Raw genomic sequence first — 21,002 nt, 5'->3', positions numbered from 1 at the left:
ACTGTTTACATTTACCCTAAATGACCCTAAACATTCAATTTTTTTTTTAATATTATTTTATTTATTTAACATTCAATTATTAAATAAATTATTTATTTTTATATTTTATTAAAACTTTTGAAAATAATGATTTTTTTATAACTCTTAAATTTAAATAATTTTTTAAAAAATAATTGTATTCTTTCGAGAAATTTTATTAAAATTATATTGAAAATAATTGAATTCCTCCAAAACATTTTATTATTTATGAAAATAATTAAATTCCTTTAAACAATTTTATTATTTTTGAAAATATTTTAATCTTGCAATAAATTTTCTTATTTATGAAAATAATTGAATTCTTGCGGAGGTTTTTACAATTCATAAAAATAATTGAATTGTTTCGAAGAATTTTATCTAAATTTTTGAAAAATAATTGAATTTTTTGAAGGAATTTTATTAAGAGCTGTTAAAAATAATTGAATTTTTATTAAAACTCTTGAATTTAAATAATATTTTTAAAAATAATTGTATTCTTTCAAGAAATTTTAATAAAATTGTTTTGAAAATAATTGAATTCCTCTAAAGCATTTTATTATTTATGAAAATAATTAAATTCCTTCGAACAATTTTATTATTTATGAAAATATTTGAATCTTGCGAAGAATTTTCTTATTTATGAAAATAATTGAATTCTTGCGGAGGTTTTTACAATTCATAAAAACAATTGAATTGTTTCGAAGAATTTTATCTAAATTTTTGAAAAATAATTGAATTTTTTGAAGGAATTTTATTAAAACTTTTGAAAATAATGATTTATTTATTTATTTTGAAGAATTAAAGTTGATATTTATAATTTGATAAAAGTTGATGTTTTCTAGTATTATCATAATTAAAATAAAAAAGAAACTATAATTATAATGAAGAATAAACGGAATTGAAAGAAATATTGACATTTGTAATTTTCTTTTTTAGGTTGCATTCAGCAAGCCTCAGGTGGTGAGAATAAATCCGCCGGTCTTCACGTACCGGGTTTTCAACATCTCGGCTGGTTATTGCCCCAGCATGTGGATCTTGTACCAGAACTCTATTTCCTCTTCATCGCTCTAATGATGGGACAACCAATAAAACTCTTACCCGCCGATTCGACACTCGATCTCGACAACGTTTGGAATTTTATGTTCGGCATGCCTGCAAATCATTCACTCTCATCGTACGCATCGCGAATAAATCTCTGTCCCGAGGCAATAGTCACTCTCCTCACAATGGTTCGAACAATGGTGAATCGCTACACAAATTCACCGGAAACATTGCCCGACTGGTTGAATGACTATCCAGTGACGATAATTCAATTTCTCTTCTTCCTCTATCATAATCTGACGGATTTCATTCAAGTTTTCATGACTGCCGAGGTGCTTGGCGGTCTTGCCGGAACGCTGTTTCCAAAGGCAATGAGTTGCAGTCAGGAGAGTAGTGGAGCGAGTACACCGGCTGATGAGGAACCGGTTCTTGTACGTTCGCCATCGAAGGACATTAGTTTGACAAATCATCCGGTGAGGAAGTTTGTTATGGATTTTTTGCGAGTTATTGTCGTTGATTCGCTGTCGTTGTCGGTGACGGCGAAATTACCGCCTGCCATTGATTTGGTATTGGAAGCGTGGCCCGAGCATGCATCGACGGTTCAGCAGACGACATATCAGACGGAGGTTCTGTCAATATTGATGGACCATCTTCTGGCGGCGGATGTGCTTATTGGCGAACAGGCGGCACTTCCGGTTGTGCCCGGTGGATCGATAAATAATATCACGAATAACGTTTGCTATGTGGCGGCGAGAATTGTCGATAAATTGTGGCAAGGCTCATTAACGAAGGATCCGCACGAGGTTTTTGATTTTATTGTCAAACTTATTGGACAGGCGAAGAGACGACCCGGTAATGTGAATATGGAGGGTCTTCATCACTGTCTGAATCGAACGATTTTGTTTCTTCTCTCGAGATCGACGGAATCGACACCCGATCAAATGGCCGTTTTGCAAGCACTGCACAAATTGACGGAACATCGGGTTCTTGTTTTTGGCGCTGGGAATCATGAATTGGAATTTATCGGCTGTCTCACTTATTGTCTGCTGCAATTGACGGCGGATATTAAGATAATGCTGGACACAAATATGAAGACAACTTGGCACGTGAATCCGCAAGTTGAGGTGATTGACGATCGATTGATGGCACATCAGGGACATAATTTGATGACTGTTGCGGCGACGAGAGTCTGGGAGGAATTGTACGTTTGTAAGAAGCCAGCGATTGAGGAAGTGTTTAAGGTGACTTTGTTGACGCCTGTTGGCAATGAGCGTGCACCGGAATTGACGATTGTCAGAGATCAGGTGCATGAAGCGGCGACACGTTTGTGGCTGAATTATGTTGTTCTGGAGAGGAAGGCTTCGTATCGAGTACCTTGGGAATTACACAATCAGATACAGTCGAAAATACAGAAAGTCACTGGAGGACTCACGAGACTTGCTAGTAGAACAAAGGTAAAATTTTTATCTCTAAATTCTAAAGAAGAAAAGAATAATAATAACAGTCTGACTATAATTACCAAAATAATGACTAAAATTCTTCTCAAAAGTCAAAATTGATTTTTTTAAGAATTTTGACTGACATTTCTTTAATTGAATTGAATTTTTCATTTCTAACTTGAAATTTTGTTAAAAATTGATTTTTTCAAGAATTCGAACTGAAAAATTTGAAAATAATTGATGTTTTTAGGAATTTTAAATGGCAATTTTGAATTGCATTGAATTTTCCATTTCTAATTTGAAATTTTGTTAATAATTGATTTTTTGAAGAAATCAAACTGAAAAATTTGAAATTAATTAAATTTTTGAATTCTGACTGAAAATTTGGAAAATTAATGATTTTGAAAAAAAAATTCTAACAGAAAATAATTAAATTTCTGAATTCTGAATGAAAACTTTAATTGATTGGATTTTTAAGAATTCGAATTAAAAAGTTTCAAAGTATTTAGAGTTTTTAAAAAAATTTCAATAAAAATAATGGAATTTTTTGATATTTTTACGTAAAATCTTAATCCCTTAATTCTAAAAAAGAAAAAAATAATAACAGTCTGATTGTAATTTTACTAAAAATCTTCTTTATATTCCATTATTTAAATATAAAAAGTCAATTATTTTTTTAAATGAAGAAAGTGTTTTCAAAATTTTCAAAGTCTTAAAAATATATCTATTCATGTTATTAATGAATTTATAATATTATAATATTTGAATTCCCGAAAATAAATATAAAAATTTTATTTTATTTTCAATCATTATTTTTCACAATAACCGTTTTTTTAAAGAAGTTTTTAATTTTTTTTCTTTTTCTGAATAATTGAACTTCAATTATAAATTTTTATAAAATTCAATTATTTAAAGAATTTTCAATAAGAATTTTTGAATAATTTAATTTTTGCTGTAATCTACCAAAAAATTTTAAAAATGAATTTTTTTAGAGATTTCTAACTAAAAATGTTAAAAATATTTAGATTTTTGTAATATTCGAATTGAATATATTAAAATTAATTGATTTTTTGAGGATAATCATCCGACAATTTTTATCTTTTCTGACTAGAAATTTCGATAATAGAATTTTTGAAGTATTTTTACTAAAAATTTTGAAAATATTTGATACTTTTAGGAAGTTTAAATGGAAATTTTGAATTGAATTGAATTTTCTATTTCTAACTTGATATTTTGATAATAATTGAATTTTTGAAGAATTTGAACTTAAAAATTTGAAAATAATTGATTTTTTTTAGAAAATTTTAGTGGCAAGTGGGAATTGAATTGAATTTTCTATTTCTAATTTGAAGTATTTATAATAATTAAATTTTCGAAGAATTCTAACTGAAAAATGTAAAAGTAATTAAATTTTTGTAAAATTCTAACTTAAAATTTTGAAAATTAATGATTTTTTTTAAATAACTGAAAATAATTGAATTTTTGAAATCTGACTGAAAATTTTGACAATAATAGAATTTTTCAAGAATTCTAACTTAAAATTTCGAAAATTAATGATTTATTGATAATAGTTAAATTTTCGAATAATTCCAACTGAAAAATGTGAAAGTAATTGATTTTTTGTAGAATTCAAGCTTAAAATATTGAAAATTAATGATTTTTTTAAATGGTAACTGAAAATATTTGAATTTTTGAAATCTGACTGAAAATTTTGACAATAATAGAATTTTTCAAGAATTCTAACTAAAAATTTTGAATATTATTGAAATTTTCCAGAATTTTTACTGAAAGTTTTAAAAAGAATTGAATTTCTGCGAAGAATTTAATTGAAATTTTTTAAATTAATTGAATTTTATAAGAATTTAGAATTGAAGTTATTATTCGGATAGGAGGAATAGTTAAAAATTGTTTTTAAAATCAGGAAAAAATCAGGGAAAATTAATAACAAAGTTTTTTTGATAATTTTGAATAAAATATGGGTACAATTTTTTCATTTTTTTGTACATTGAATTGACTTTAAAAATTTTGTTTTTATCGTCAAATTTAATTTTTCAGTCTAGATATTTTATTTATTTATTTTTATATTTTCCTTCAGTCTTTAAAAGTGACTTTTTGTTTCTATTTTTTAGTAATTTGTTTTAATAGTAATTTACTAATTTATTTTTGGAAATATGTAATTACTTACTAAATACGTTTAGTAATTACTAATTAATCGCTAAATAAGTTTACTAATTACTTACTAAATACGTTTAGTAATTAATTACTAAATACGTTTATTTATTACTGACTAGCTAATTTTAGTAATTGATTACCAATTAACTTTAGTAATTATTTACTATATACGTTTATTAATTATTTATTAAATACGTTTAGTAATTATTTGCTAACTACTTTTAGTAATTAATTACCAATTAAGTTTAATATTTACTTCCTAATTAATTTCATCAATTAATTGCTAATTATGTTCAGTAATTAATTAGATATTAATTATGTGACAACTAATTTAATTACAATTTGGAATTGAAAAATTAAAAAGAAATAAAAAAAGTGATTATTAATGAATTAATAAAAATTTTTAAACAGGTACGAAAGGAAGAATCAGTCCGTGTACGTTTGCGCCTCCACCAAAGCACAGTTGCCCAATGGACCGAGCAGCACGTTGCCCTCGTTCGTGAGCTCGTCGCAGCGAAGAAACTCCAGCAGCAACAAACATATCAACACACGCAGCGCTACGTCTACCAGGAATGGCTCCAAACCGAAACCGAGTTGACTCGCGAGCGTGGCCTCTGGGGACCACCAACGCCGACAATTCTCGACAAATGGATGCTGGACATGACCGAGGGTCCCTCTCGAATGCGCAAGAAAATGATGAAAAACGATCTCTTCTACATCCACTATCCCTATCGTCCCGAACTCGAGCACCCCGACAATAAACAACTCAAGTACAAAGTCGCCACGAGTATCGACAGCAAGGACTACTATCTCAAGCAACTCGGCAACTCTTCCGGAATGTTCGAGCGCGAGCGAGATCCCGTCATCGACGACACGCCCCTCAACGTCAATGAAATATCAACCGAGAGCGATATTTCCGCACCGATGGTGCCCTGCACCCTCGAGAGACACGCGAGCGAACCTGACGAAGCGCCCGAGGACAACGAGCAAGAGGAGGACAATAATCAAACCGTACCCGACAATCAGACTCTACTCCGCCTCCTCGTCGAGCACGAGAAAATAAGTCACATGTTCCGTGTCGCGAGAATTCAGGGCCTCGACACAACCGAGGGACTTTTGCTATTCGGCAAGGAGCATTTCTACGTCATCGACGGTTTCACTATTCTCAAGTCGAGAGAAATCAGGGACATTGAGAGTGTGCCCGAGGCTTATGAGCCGATTCTCCCATCACCGGGCTCGCCGCGAAGATCGCGGGCAATGCGACAGTGCTCCAAGTTCACCTACGAGGACATTCGCGAGGTGCACAAGCGACGCTACCTCCTGCAGCCGATGGCCCTCGAGGTCTTCAGCGGCGACGGTCGCAATTACCTTCTCGCATTTCCCCGCAAGGTTCGCAACAAGGTCTATCAGAAATTCATGACCTTCGCGACGGCGATCGCCGACAGTGCTCAGCAATCGGTCGCCGGACAGAAGCGAACGGCGAACGTCGAACAAGCGACCGGATTACTCTCGAATCTAATTGGCGAGACTTCGGTGACGCAGCGATGGGTTCGGGGCGAAATCTCCAATTTCCAGTATCTCATGCACTTGAATACTCTCGCCGGACGGAGTTACAATGATCTGATGCAGTATCCAATATTTCCCTGGATTCTCGCCGATTATGACAGCGAGGAACTGGATCTCATGGATCCGGGGACTTTTCGTGATTTTGGCAAACCGATGGGAGCGCAGAGTGTCGATCGTCTATTGCAGTTTAAGAAGCGCTACAAGGAATGGGACGATCCACACGGGGAGACGCCGCCCTATCACTATGGCACTCATTATTCTTCGGCGATGATTGTCTGCTCGTATTTGGTTCGAATGGAACCGTTTACGCAGCATTTCCTTCGCCTGCAAGGGGGGCATTTCGATTTGGCCGATCGGATGTTCAACAGTGTGAAGGAGGCATGGCTGTCGGCGTCGAAACATAATATGGCTGATGTCAAGGAACTGATACCGGAATTTTTTTACCTACCGGAATTTCTTATTAATTCGAATCATTTTGATTTGGGTTCGAAGCAAAGTGGTGTGCAATTGGGTGATATTGTTCTTCCACCTTGGGCCAAACAGGATCCTAGAGAATTTATACGGTGTCATCGTTTGGCATTGGAGTGTGATTATGTTTCACAGCATCTACATCAGTGGATTGATTTGATCTTTGGATGTAAGCAAAATGGTGTTGGCGCTGTTGAGGCTGTTAACGTCTTCCATCATCTTTTCTACGAGGGAAACGTTGATATTTACAAGTTAGTTTTGCTTATTTCTTTATTACGCTTTCTTTCCTCCAAAGAAACTTCGGTTTTTTTGAAAAATTTTACAAAAAGATAATTCACAAATTTTTAATGTTCAAATGAACGAAATTTTTTGACATTATAAGTATTATTTTATATTAATCAAGGCTCGAACCAGTGAAAGTATTTAAAAACTAGTAAATGTTACGCGCGGAACGTGATATTCAATTTATTATTGTTATGAAAATTATAAAATTTTTTATTTTCAAATATAAATTTTTTAAATAATTTCATAATCAAAATTTTTTAAATTCACTTTTTAAGTATAAAATTCATAACTACTGTTCATATTTTCAAAAATTTTACTAAAATTTCACAAAAAAAATCAATTATTTTCTAAAATTTTAATAAATCCTTCTAAACAATTCAATTATTCTTCTAAATAGTAAAATCTTTGCAAAATTTCAATTATTTTCAAAACAATTTTAATTAAATTCTTCGGAAGAATTCAATTTTTTTCTAAAATTTTAATAAATCCTTCAAAAAAATTCAATTATTTTTATAAATATAGTAAAATCCTTTGCAGAAATTCAATTCTTTTCAGAACAATTTTAATAGAATTCCTCGAAAGAATTTAAATTTTCAAATATTAACATAAAATTCATTTATTTTCTAAAGTTTTAATGAATTCTTCGAAACAATTCAATTATTTTTATAAATAGTAAAATTCTTCGCAACATTTCAATTATTTTCAATACAATTTTAATAAAATTCAATTGCTTTCAAAAATTTCAAAAAAAATTATTAAAGAAACTCCATTAGTTTACAAAAAATTCAAAGAAATTCTTGAAAAGAATTTAATTAGGAATTTTTGAAATTTTAATAACATTCTTTGCGAGAATTCAGTTATTTTCCTAAATAATAAAATTCTTTGAAGGAATTCTATTATCAAATTTTTTGATAAAATACTTTGCAGCAATTCGATGATTTTCTTTGACAATTCACAATTTTCAAATCCAAACAAATGTTTACAATCTTCAATTTTACGAAATTTCAATTATTCGTAAATTCTTCAATTAAATATATATTAGAAAATAAAAACTTAAAACAAAAAAATTCAATTAAACTTTTTCAAAAAATATAATTTCAAAATCCAATTATTTCTAAATATTCACGCTATATTGCTTTTACTATTCATTTATTATCTAAAATTTTAACTGAAATCCATTTTTAAATCAATTTTTATTAGAAAATTCTACGAGAATTCAATTATTTAAATACAAATAAAATGCAATAAATAATTTACTGAATAATTGAATGTTTCTTAAAATTCAATTCCTACAAAGAATTTTATCATCAAGTTTTTAATTAATTGAATTGTTTCTATGAATTTTAATAAAATTTTTAAGAATAATTACATTTTTCAAGGAATTTAATTAAAATTGTATTAAAAATAATTGAAATTCTGCGATGAGTTTTAGTATTTATGAAAATAATTGAATCCATAAGAATAATTTTATTATTTTTGAACAATATTTAATTTTTGCGAAGAATATTATTACTCTTGAAAATAATTGAATTTCGGCAATAATAATTTGTAACTTTTCCAAAATGAATGTTTTTTTAATAATTTTTCATTGAGAATTTTGAAAGTAATTGAATTTCACCATCAAGAATTTTTTTTAGGTTTTTAAAATAATCGTGTTTTTCTAATAATTGTAATTAATAATTTTATTATTAAATTTTAATAAAATTGTTAGAAAATTAATTCTTTTAATAAAATTTCATTAGTTTTCATAAATAATTAAATTTCTTTAAAGAATCCAATTTAAATTTCTTTAGAAATAATTTAGTTTTTTAAAATATGTATTTTTAATTGAAAATTTTTGAAAATAGTAAAAATTTACAAAGAATTTTTTAAAAAATTTTGAGGATAATTGAATTCTTTTTAAGAATTCTATTATTATGAAAATTATTAAATTCTTGTCAAATAGAGTTTTATTAAATTTTTGAAAATAATTTAATTCTTGTCAAGAATTTTATTAAAAATTTTGAAAATTCATAATTGAATTGTTTTGAAGAATTTAATTGTATTTTTTGAAAATAATTGAATCCTTTCGTGAGATTTTATTAAAATTGAATTGAAAATAATTGAATTTCTGCGATTACTTTTACTATTTACAAAAAATAATTAATTTCTTCCAAAGAATATTATTATTTATAAGAATAATTAATTATTAGAAAATTCTACTAGAATTCAATTATGTACATATATGTACAAAAAAAACAATCTAGAATAAAATTTTCAAAGAATTTTAATTTAATAATTCGCAAACTAAATTGAATTTTATACAAAGATTTAATTAAATTGTTGAATAATTTTTTATTTAATGTTTAATTAATTTCATTTGGAAAAGATTTTAATTAAAAACTGTTGCAATTCTCAGAAATAATTGAATTTTAATAGGTTTTAAATTGAAATTTTTGAAGATTTCAATTCCTGTGAAGATTAGATTTTTAGTCTCTCCTGTTAAAAAAATTAATAGTAATTAAATGTTTATTTTATGGCAACCCTGAGTAAACTAAAAAAATTCCGAAATTAAAAAAAAAATTTAGGCGTTAATTTTATTCTCCTTCTTATTATTATAACTCATGGAAATTTTGAAATTTGCAGCATTGATGATCCTCTGAAGAAGAATGCGACAATTGGTTTTATTAATAATTTCGGTCAAATTCCGAAACAATTATTCAAGAAACCCCATCCGGTGAAAAAAATGAGCCAAAGAATGAGTGTCATTGATCCTGGTCCAATAACTCCTGGTCTTAGTATCACGACTTCTGACAAATTATTCTTCCACAATCTTGATAATTTGAAACCATCTCTTCAGCCAATCAAAGGTTTGTTTTAATTCACTTAATTTTTTTTTATGTATTTTTAAAAGAAAAATAATTAAATTAGTAAAATAAATTAAAACAATAGAAAATTGAATTGACTTCTTTTTTTTTCTTGTTTAGAACTGAAAAGTCCAGTGGGACAGATTCTTCACGTGGACAAATCTGTATTGGCGGTTGAACAAAATAAAACGCTGATTCCACCTTCTTATAATAAATATGTCGCGTGGGGCTTCGCTGATCATTCGCTTCGAATAGGCAATTACGATAGTGATAAAGCGATATTTGTTTGCGAGACAATGATGCAAAGTAGTGGAGAAATCGTCGCCTGCGTTTGTCCATCGTCAAAACTTATCGTCACCGCTGGAACAAGTTCTGTATGTACATATATATATATATTCATTTCTATTCTTTTTTTTGATGAATTTTTTTCTTGTTAAAAATTAAATTTATACAAAAAATAAATTATTTAATAAAACATTGAATTTAACGATCATTCCGAGTTAATTACTGACTCGGAATGATCGTTAAATAATAAATATTATTAAATATTTAAAACAACCGAGTGATAAAATCAAATATTTTTTTAAAAAATAAATTATTTCTTCAAATGAATTATTTATTTCTATGAATTGATTAAATTTGATTATTGATTTATTAATTATTAATTTTATTCATTTTATTCATTTTATTACAAGTAGAAAATAATCGTTTACACCTATTTGAAGAAAATTTTTATTTCAATAGAAAATTTATGGTAACTGGACAAGAAGTCCAAAACAAAAAGTCGAAATCAAAAAATCCAAAAAAGTAGAAAAAAAAGTTTCACTTTGGACTTATTTTTTGGATTTTTGTCCTGGTTAAAAATTCCAAAGAAATTAAAAATCCAATGAAAAAAATTCAGATATAAAAATTTGAATGGTTGCCTTGAATAAAATTGTCCTTTTTTTGAATTGGTCATTTCGATGACTGTGAATCGAAAGCAGGTAAACTTAGCATTTTAAATTTCTGAAAGTAGTTCAATTAAATTGGAATTATATTGAAAAAATAATTGAATTTTTGTTAAGAATTTTATCAAAATTGTTAAAAATAATTGTATTTCTTGGAATAATTGTTTTAAACATTTTATAGAATATATAAATTATATTATTCAATTTGTAATATTGAAAAATAATTTTACTTTTGAGCTTTTGTAATATATTTATTGATTTTTATTTCAGGTGGTTACGGTATGGGAATACGCGAGAAGACAATTGTCCATAAAACAATGTCTTTATGGACACACGGATGCTGTGACATGTTTGTCATCGAGTCCCGCGTACAATGTCATTGTTTCCGGTTCGCGAGATGGCACGGCAATTATTTGGGATTTGTCACGTTGTTTATTCGTGAGGCAACTTCGAGGACACGCTGGACCTGTTGCTGCCGTTGCAATTAACGATCTAACGGTAAATTCCTTTTTTTCTTTTTTTCTAATTTTATTAATATTTAATCATTATTGTTTCGAATTTAAGGGGAGGGTTCGACTACATTTTTAACCATATCAAGAAAATTATAATAATCATAATTATTCTTCACTCGGGGCCTTCATTTATTAAATTTACATTATTTTTATCTATTACCATCATAAATAATAATTATTCGAGATATTCTGTCCTCACGTGAAATTAGGGCTTTTTGATTTCAAATTGTTTTACAGCTCAAATTTTTATGTCAAAAGTTTGACAATCAATTTGTAAATAAAATGATTAGTATTTTAGTGAAATTAATTCCCCTAAAATATTTACAATAACAGCATTTTCACAGGACAGGAAAATAAGTTAAATTTTATGCAAAAAAATATCAGATAATTATGAATTTTGCTTCTCAAATATTAAAGGAAATCCAAAAGTAGGTACATAGTTGCAATTTTTAAAAATAATCAATTATTTTATCATTTATCTTTGTATTTAAATATTCAATTCTCGTACAACTTTTTGATAAGAATTTATTTGAAAAAGATTTACAGTTAAAATTTTAGAAAATATACTTTTAATTCAATTTAAAAAAATTTTACATTGAAAGTATTTTGAAATTTTAATTCATGTGGACAAATAAATAACAAGTATTAAAATATTTATTAAACAAAAATTAATGAAATTTGACAAATTTTACTTAGAAATTCTGAAAAAATTAGGATTTTAAAAAATCGTTTTCAAAATTTTTTGATAATAGTTGAATAGAGAATTTTATCAAATTTCATTAAAATAAATTTTATATTTCAAAGAATTAAAAAAAATCAATTTTTAAAGGTTTTTAAATTGAAATCTTGATTAAAATATTAATATCCATAAAAGTATAATAATATTTAAATGTTTATTTAAAAAAAATATTAATATATTATTTTCCTTTAAAAATTATTAAAGTTTGGAATAATTTTATTAAAAAATTCTAAAGAATAATTGACTTTTGGAAAAATTACAGTTGTAATTTTTAGAAATAATTAGGGGAGGGTAGGCTACATTGAACCGGGTATTTTCTAAAGTCCAAGAACTAATTAAATTTGACAAATTTTGATGAGGTTTTTGTATGAAAATAAAACTGAAGTACTCCTTTAGTTAATACACACGTTACAAACACAAATTATTATGATTAAATAATAAAATTTAATTTTTTTCTAACCAGTTACACTTTTCTTATTTTGAAGGAAGTGTGTCTACATTGAACCACCTCTAATAAAACACTACAACTTACTTCGAAAATAATATTTCCACTTACACATTGTAATAAATCTTATTTTCCACTGAAAAAAATAGAAAACTGTTGTTAAATAGTTATTATTTGTTAATATAGGATATTAATATATTTCGATGTCAGGTTTTGTAGCAGAAGTGACAGTTTAATTTTATCACGTTGAGAGCCATGCTGATCAAATTTCCTAACCTCAAAATAAATATTATGGCGCAAAATTTTAAAGTTCTACTACAATGTATAATTTCTGAAACCTTAATTGCGCATGACTACTAGCATTTTTCTTATTGGTCAATAGAGCAGACAACTTTTGTAGTCAGGGCTACCACTCTTGAAACTGAAAATACGCTGTAAATTCGGGTGGTTCAATGATGCCGCACTCACTGTATTCACATGACATTCACAACAAAAATTGTTTATAATAAATTTATGTAAGACTTAAAATTCTTTATCACATCGGAATATTGAAGTTGACACCCTAAGCGAAATAAATCACAAGTTTAATAATTTTTAAAACTTCCTATTTCAATAAAAAAAATTCATTATATTTACACAAAATTTTTTATTTTGTACGTGAAAAACAGTTTTTTTCGTTTTTCTTTGTAAATAATAAACCTACGTGCTCGAAATTTTTGGACGTAGTCGCTTTCGGTAATACTAATTTATATATTAAATAAGAAAAAATTCCACTCAGTCATTTCTTAGAAAATTAAAGTGGTTCACTGTTGACGCTGGTTCAATGTAGCCTACTCTCCCCTAAATTTAAAAAGTTTTTACATTGAACTTATTTTAAATTTTAATTAAAATAAATAACAACTAGTTTTTAAATGTTTGTTTAACAAAAACTATTGGAGCATTGAATAATTTAAATAATGTTTAAATTCTAAAGAAAATTAGGTTTTTGAAGAACTGTAATTACGATTTCTTTTAAGATAATTGAATTCATGAAAATTTATTTTAAAAAATTGAAAAAATAGAAATTTTTCTCAAATTTCATTGAAATAAATTTTATATTTAAAAGAAATTTTATTTTCTAGAATCGCTTTAATAAATTGAATTTGACAAAATTTTTGAATTTAAATAACTCAATTATCGTTGAATTCTAATAAGAATTAATTTGAAAAAGAATTTCAGTTTAAATTTGAAAAATAATTGAATATAGAAGCGTTATAACAGGAATTTCAAGAAATAATTAAATTTTAAATGATTTTTAAATTAAATTCTTTGAAAATTTTAATCTTCGTAAAAATACAAAAATATTTAAAGATTTATTTAAAAAAAATTAAGTATTATTTTATTTTCCTTTAAAAATGATTAAATTTTTGATTTAATTTTTTTTTTTTTTTTTTTTTTTTAATTTTTTTTTTTTTTTTTTTTTTTTTTTTTTTTTTTTTTTGTATTCAAAAATTCTAAAAAAAAATAATTGACTTTTGAAAAAATTGCGGTTTTAATTTTTAGAAATAATTAAATTTCAAAAGGTTTTACATTGGAAATATTTGAAATTTCAATTCAAATAAATAACAATAAGAATAATGGATTTATTCTATCACTCAGTCGTATTAAATAGTAAGAATTTGATGTAATCGATCACACTGAGTCAAGGAAGTTAAAAATTAAAAAACTCTCTTTTTACGTTTCGACAGCGCTGCCGTCCTCATCAGAAACAGAAAAAAGAATATATTTACGCGTTCACATTATTGAAATAACGTCCTACACGCTATAAGCGAAATGTGAGTGTCACATTTCGCTTATAGCGTGTAGGACGTTATTTCAATAATGTGAACGCGTAAATATATTCTTTTTTCTGTTTCTGATGAGGACGGCAGCGCTGTCGAAACGTAAAAAGAGAGTTTTTTAATTTTTAACTTCCTTGACTCAGTGTGATCGATTACATCAAATTCTTACTAAATAACAATAAGTTTTTCAATATTTGTTTACCAAAAATTATTGAAGTTTTGAATAATTTAATGTAGAAATTTAAAAGAAAATACGTTTTTGAAGAATTGTAATTAAAATTTTTTTGAGGATATAATTTCAGGTATTTCCGAAAATAATTTTGAAAAATTGAGGAAATAGGGAATTTCCTCAAATTTCATTCAAATAAATTTTATATTTCAAAGTATTCTATTTTCTCGCTTTAAAAAATTAAATTTGACAATATTTTTGTATTCAAATAATTCTTTTGAAAATAATTGAATTCCCGGAAATAATTTAAAAAATTGAAATAATTAAAAATTTTGTTAAATTTTATTGAAGAAAATTTTATATTTAAAAGAATTTAATTTTATTTCTTTGAAAAATTGTTTTGAAATATAATCGTATTTTTGATTTTTTATATTTCGAAAAATTAGGTTTTTTAAAAAATATTAAATTTTCATTAAATTTAAAAAAAGGTTTTTTTAACTGACAAATGGTCCGAAAATTTCACGCGCTCGTAGAGTTATGCTAGTTATTAATAATAATAATAATAATAATAATAATTTGTGGGCAGAAATTTAATTTTCTTTCAGGGAAAAAAGGAAAATTGCATTAATTTAGTAAATTAAGAACTAAGATGATTTTTTCTATATAGTTGAGTAATTTGATTTATTTACTTAAATTTGACAATCTTTATTAATTTTTTGAAGGGTGATATTGCAACTTGTGCTGCCACGTGGCTTCATGTGTGGAGTATAAATGGAGAAGAATTGGCGAGCGTTAATACATGTGTCGGAAGAGCCGATCGAATGCAACAAATACTTTGTGTAGCTTTTAGTCAAACGCACGAATGGGATTCTCAAAATGTGATAATGACTGGCTCGACTGATGGCGTTGCACGTGTGAGTAAAAAATAGCATTAATAAAAAATTCCCTTTTTTCAATTTTAATTATAATTTTTATAATTGGAATTCAAATACAAAATTTTCTTATTCTCATAAATTTGCTTTTCAAAGTGTTTTTATTTTTATTACTTTATATTATTTTTGATTTAAAAATCCAAATTTTTAATTTTAATTTTTAAAATTCAAATTTTTACGAATTTAATGATTTTTCTCTCTATTCGATGCAATATTTTTGAAAAGTTAGTAATTTTTTTCTTTTTCGAAATTAATTTTATTTGCAATATAAAATTGAACATTAGAAAAGCGTTAAAGTGAAAATAGAAAATATTTTGTATCTAAACATTTCTAAAGAGTAATGAGAAATATTTTTACGTTCATTTGAATTTGTCTAGATGTGGTCGATGGATTACGTTCAAGTGCCAGGAGATGAGGAGAAACCAGAAGTATCGGAATCTGAAAATTCCAAAAAAGAAGAGCAAACAAAGGAAGAAAATCAATCGGAAAATACGAAAAAACGTGTTCATGAATTAGTTAAACAAATGAGTATTTCTGCCGAAGGTTCAGGTATTTTAATTTTAAATTCTTTTTCTTCTTTTATTTTAAAAACAAAAAGAAGGACAAAAAAGAGGAACGAAATAATTTTTCTAGGTGGTGCACTCGCGAAAAGTGGTTCGGAAAGTAGTTTATCCGAATCGGAGAATACAAAAGAAGCGTCTAGAAGTCATGAGGAGAAGGAAGAGTGTTCTGATAATGAATCGAGTAATGGTTCTGGAAATAAATTATCACCACAGGCAAGCTGTTCATCGTCAACTGTCGTTCTCAGAAGGAAAAGTCGTTGCAATCCATTGTTTAGAAAAAGTGAGGGTGGCGGTCGTGCCGACAGTGAAGGCACTCAAGTCGCGTGAGTATTTCAATTTTAAAATATAATTTAATTATTTTATCAATTATTTATTTTTGTATTTAAATAATTGAATTCTCGTGTTGAAATTCCTTTTTAAATTAATACTTTTACTTCCTCATAGAGGAAGGATTGTATTTAGTATTAATTTAAAAAGGAATTTTAGTTAAAAAAAATTAAGTAGAAATTCTTTTTAAAATTCGAAATTATGGATAAAAAATGAATAATAAAATGATTTGTAGGGAATCGTCGACGAGCAATACGTCGGATAGCGAAGGCGCTCTGAGGACGAGTAAAAGCGATACGAGTTTAACGGACAGTTTTGTAGTGGTGACGGAGGCCGATACGAAATCAAAGAAAATTAATCCGCAAAATATTCTTCGCGATGGATTTAAATGGCAGAGACAATTGGTGTTTCGTAGTAAATTAACAATGCATACGGCGTATGATCGCAAAGATAACACCGAACCTGCTTCTATTACCGCCCTTGCAGTCTCAAGGTACTTTCATTTTCATTACCAAGAAAATTTTTCTAAAAATTTCTGAACCTTCAAATGATAGAAATTTATTTATTTCTTCTTGAATTTAAATTTTGATTACAATTTGCGTCACTGTCAAGGAAAATCTATAATCTATATCAATAACCGTTGGATTCTTGCAAAGAATTTTATGAATAAATTTGAGAATAATTGAATTCCTTCGAAGAATTATATTATTTATGAAAATAATTGAATTCTAGCAAAGAATTTTATTACAATTTATGAAAATCTTTATTAAATTCTTTTGAAGACTTTCTTTGAATTTTTTTAAAATAATGAAGTTTTTTTTAATAATTTTAATTAAAAATTTTCAAAGTAATTGAATTTTATAAACAATTTTATCACTAAATTTGAGAATAATTGAATTCCTTTGAAGAATAATATTATTTATGAAGTTAATTGAAATTTTGCGAAGAATTTTATTACAATTTTTGAAAATCCTAATTAAATTGAATTTTTTTTACTTTGAATTTTTTTTAAATAATAGAGTTTCTTTAATAATTTTAATTGAAAATTTTAAAAGTAATTAATTTTATGAACAATTACATTCAAGTTTTTAAAATAATCGTGTTTCTTGATAATTGAAATTAAACATTAAGTTATTGAATTTTAGTCAAATTTTTAGAAAATAATTAAATTCTTCTGAGAACTTTATTACAATTTTCTATAATAATTTAATTGAATTATCATTGATATTGAATCTTTCAAAAAATTTCTTTAATTTCTTGAATATAATCGATTTTGATAATAATTGTAATTAATAACTTTACTATTAAAATTTTATTAAAATTATTGATAGAAAATGAAACTCTTTTAAACAATTTTATTAGAGTTTTTGTAAATAATTAATTAATACTTAATAGATAATTCATTCTTTAAGTGTTCTTTTAATAATTTTAATTTGAAAAATTTTAAAATAATTGAATTAAACAAAGAATTTTTTTCAAATTTTTAAAATAATCGGGTTTTTTTAAAATTATAATTATATACCTATTTAATTATTATAGTTTATTAAAATTGAATTGAGAATGATTTAATTTCTGACAAGAATTTTATTAATTTATCAAAATAATTTAATTCTTGTAAAGAATAATAAAATAATTCAATTGTTTCGAAGGATTTATTAAAATTTTAGAAAATATATTCGAATTTTTTCAAAAATATTATTAAAAATTTTTTTAAATTGAATTCTTTGATGAAATTTTAATATAATTGTATTTCAAATAATTGAATTTTTGTAAAGAATTTTACAATTTTTTTATTTTTACTGCAAACAGTATTTTACAGATATTTTTTTATTGAAATATATTTTGTTCATTTGAACGTTCAAATTTGTGGATCGTTCCAACAATTTTAAATTAAAATACAAAATTGAAATTGAACAACATTAAAATTATACAAAGTTTGATTGAAACAAAACTGAAATTAAATAAAAATGTAATTTAAGCAAAATTAAATTGAAACAAAATTGAAACTAAATTTGTGAATCATGCCAATAATTCGAAGTTAAAAACAAAATTGAAATTAAACCAAAAATGAATTTGATACAAAATTGAAACCAAACTTGTGAATCATACCAACAATTTGAAACTAAAAACAAAATTGAATTTAAACAAAATTGAAATTAAACACAATTGAAATTAAAGAAAAATGGAAATTACACAAAATTGAATTTACAGCAAATTGAAATTAAACAAATCTGAATTGAAGCAAAATTGAAATTTAAAAAATACATTTTAATAACGTTGTTGAAAATTTTATCTCTTTTCTATTTGAACCAATTGCTTTTATTTCTTTTTCTTCAGTCTTTTTTAATTTGTTTTAAATTTGAATCTAATGGAACTATAAATTTTTGTAGGGATCACAGAACAATTTACGTGGGTGATACTAGAGGACGAGTTTTTTCATGGAGTGTTTGCGAACAGCCAGGACGAACTGTCGCCGATCATTGGCTAAAGGATGAAGGAGCAGATTCGTGTGTTGGTTGCGGAGTGAGATTTACACTTTACGAGAGGAGACATCATTGTCGCAATTGCGGACAAGTATTCTGCAACAGGTAAGAATTATATTTCCTCAAGAAAAAAAATAAAAAAAAAATTAAATCAGGGAAAACTTAAGGAATTTTATTGAAAAGTTCTGGAAAAATATTAAATTTTCAGAATTCATAAGAAAATTCTCGATTTTTGTGACAAGCAATTTTTGTTTTAATATAAACAATAATTAATTAATATAGTTAATTAAATAATTAAAAAATAAGTTTTAATATTTGCTTTTTAGTAAATTTATCCTTGAATTATTTTTTGTTTGCCTGAATCACCACGAATTTTAATACGAAAACTTAAGTTTTTTCTGTTAAAAAAAAACCCCCTGTTATTCATCCTCTTCTTTCTTCTTTAAATATTCAAATTATAGACAAAATTTAATTCTTTTCTCTTCCAATTTTTTCATTATTATAATTATTTCTATTAATCGATGGAATTTAAAAATTAGTTTAGAAGAAATAAATATTTTATAAAAATCACAAATTTTTTTGTGGTTCTAAAGGACATTTATTATTTATTTAAATTTAGTTAAAATAAGTTAATTAAATTTAACTACAAAATAGTTAAATGTTATTTAATTAAAAAAACACAGGTGTAGCAGATTCGAATCGAAAATCTCACGTCTCGGAATTTTAAAGCCAGTTCGTGTTTGTCAAGTCTGTCATTCATCATTACGATCACAGACTTCAATGGAAAGCAATACTTAGTAAGAGAAAAAAAAGAATACTAGCATTGAAACTGAAAATACTTAGTAAAAGAAAAAAGAAGAAAAGAATACAAGTATTGAAACTGAAGAGAAAGCAAACAGGAAAGAATATATTAGTCGAGGATTTGTTATTGTACATAGGAAAAAACAGAAAGTGTTTTACGTTTATATAGATTTTTTTGTATTTTTTTTACATTTATTTGCGTGTCCAGATGCATAAAAGAAAAAAAAAAATCACTAGACAATGACATTCCAGGGAAAAATAGATTTTCTTTAGCTTAGAAATCAGAATAATATTTGTTAAACGTTATGACGTATTTGTTTTTAAAAAGAATTTTTTCTTTTTTTGTTGATTTTATAATCTCTTCGGTAAATGCTACATACGCCTTAAGATGCAATTTATTCTTCCAATTATGCAAATTTACCGGGGGATAGTTTTTTTTTAATACGAAACAATCTGTTTTTTAATATCAAATTTTATCTCTGTTTTTACTCTTTTAAACATTTTTTTTTAATTTTATACTTTTAACTCAAAGTGTGATTTTTTAGTTTTAAATTGTAATTTAATTATTTAATCAGTTTATGTTTAATTTGTTCTATAATTAATTTGTTTTGTAATTGATATTCGTTGTAATTAATTTCTTTTAAAATTAATTTTGAATGTGATTATTTTGAATATAATTTATTGTTAATTAAGAAGTGTAATTAATTTATTGTAAACTAATTTAAACAGAATTAAGAAAGAATTCAAAACGAATTTGAAAAGAATTCAAAAAGAATTTGCAAAGAATTCAAAAAGAATTATTTTAATTAATAAGTTTTGGGATTTTTTCTAATTCTTCTTTTATATTATTTAATTATTAATTTAATCTTTAAATTAATTTTTGTGATAATTTTAGTCTCGGTTAATTAATGTTCTCAAAGCAAACAGAAATTCCAAATTTGTGAAAGATTTTACAATTGTTTTTTTAAATTGCGATCATGAAGTTTTGAAATGTAGATTTGGAAAATACTTGAATTTGTAAAGAGACAATTCTTTATTGTTTTGCTCACAAAAAAAAATTGAGGTGAATGATCAAAAAATTGTCCTAATGGCAAAGAGAGAGAAAAATAATAATAATAAATTAGTGATTGCGTACGACGAAGATTAGAGAAAAAAAATCTTTCTATTTTATAAAAAAAATACTTGCGAGATGAGATGTGAAATTTTACAAAAGTAAAAGAAAGAGACTCAAATTGCGTGTTCTCACGGCTTATATTTCAATAATAATAATTATACTATAATATTAATAATAATAATAATAATAATAATGATAACTATAATTATAATAATAATTATAATAATAATGATTATTATAATAATAATATAGCGAACATAAATTCTATAATAGACAATACTTGTACCTATAAATTGTAGGGAGAATGTTTGGAAC

General features: G+C 25.8%; 1 protein-coding gene across 2 annotated transcripts in view; it reads left to right on the top strand.

Moving 5' to 3' along the window:
- The window catches only part of LOC122510833 (WD repeat and FYVE domain-containing protein 3), a 67,434-nt gene extending 47,814 nt beyond the window's left edge, over positions 1 to 19,620 (top strand). For both annotated transcript variants that reach the window (XM_043625759.1, XM_043625768.1), the window contains exons 21-31: positions 955 to 2,513; positions 5,082 to 6,955; positions 9,615 to 9,838; positions 9,956 to 10,209; positions 11,053 to 11,280; positions 15,190 to 15,381; positions 15,777 to 15,948; positions 16,033 to 16,285; positions 16,525 to 16,782; positions 18,680 to 18,877; positions 19,456 to 19,620. In XM_043625759.1, coding sequence (XP_043481694.1) covers positions 955 to 2,513; positions 5,082 to 6,955; positions 9,615 to 9,838; positions 9,956 to 10,209; positions 11,053 to 11,280; positions 15,190 to 15,381; positions 15,777 to 15,948; positions 16,033 to 16,285; positions 16,525 to 16,782; positions 18,680 to 18,877; positions 19,456 to 19,570 — 5,327 coding nt within the window. In that variant the 3' untranslated portion in view covers positions 19,571 to 19,620. The remainder of the gene's footprint in view (positions 1 to 954; positions 2,514 to 5,081; positions 6,956 to 9,614; positions 9,839 to 9,955; positions 10,210 to 11,052; positions 11,281 to 15,189; positions 15,382 to 15,776; positions 15,949 to 16,032; positions 16,286 to 16,524; positions 16,783 to 18,679; positions 18,878 to 19,455) is intronic.
- Positions 19,621 to 21,002: the final 1,382 nt, after the last annotated feature.

This window comes from Leptopilina heterotoma, unplaced genomic scaffold (genome assembly GCF_015476425.1).
Source record: "Leptopilina heterotoma isolate Lh14 unplaced genomic scaffold, ASM1547642v1 Lhet_121, whole genome shotgun sequence".
Classification (NCBI taxonomy): domain Eukaryota; kingdom Metazoa; phylum Arthropoda; class Insecta; order Hymenoptera; family Figitidae; genus Leptopilina; species Leptopilina heterotoma.
This window is presented reverse-complemented; position numbering and strand designations above follow the sequence as displayed.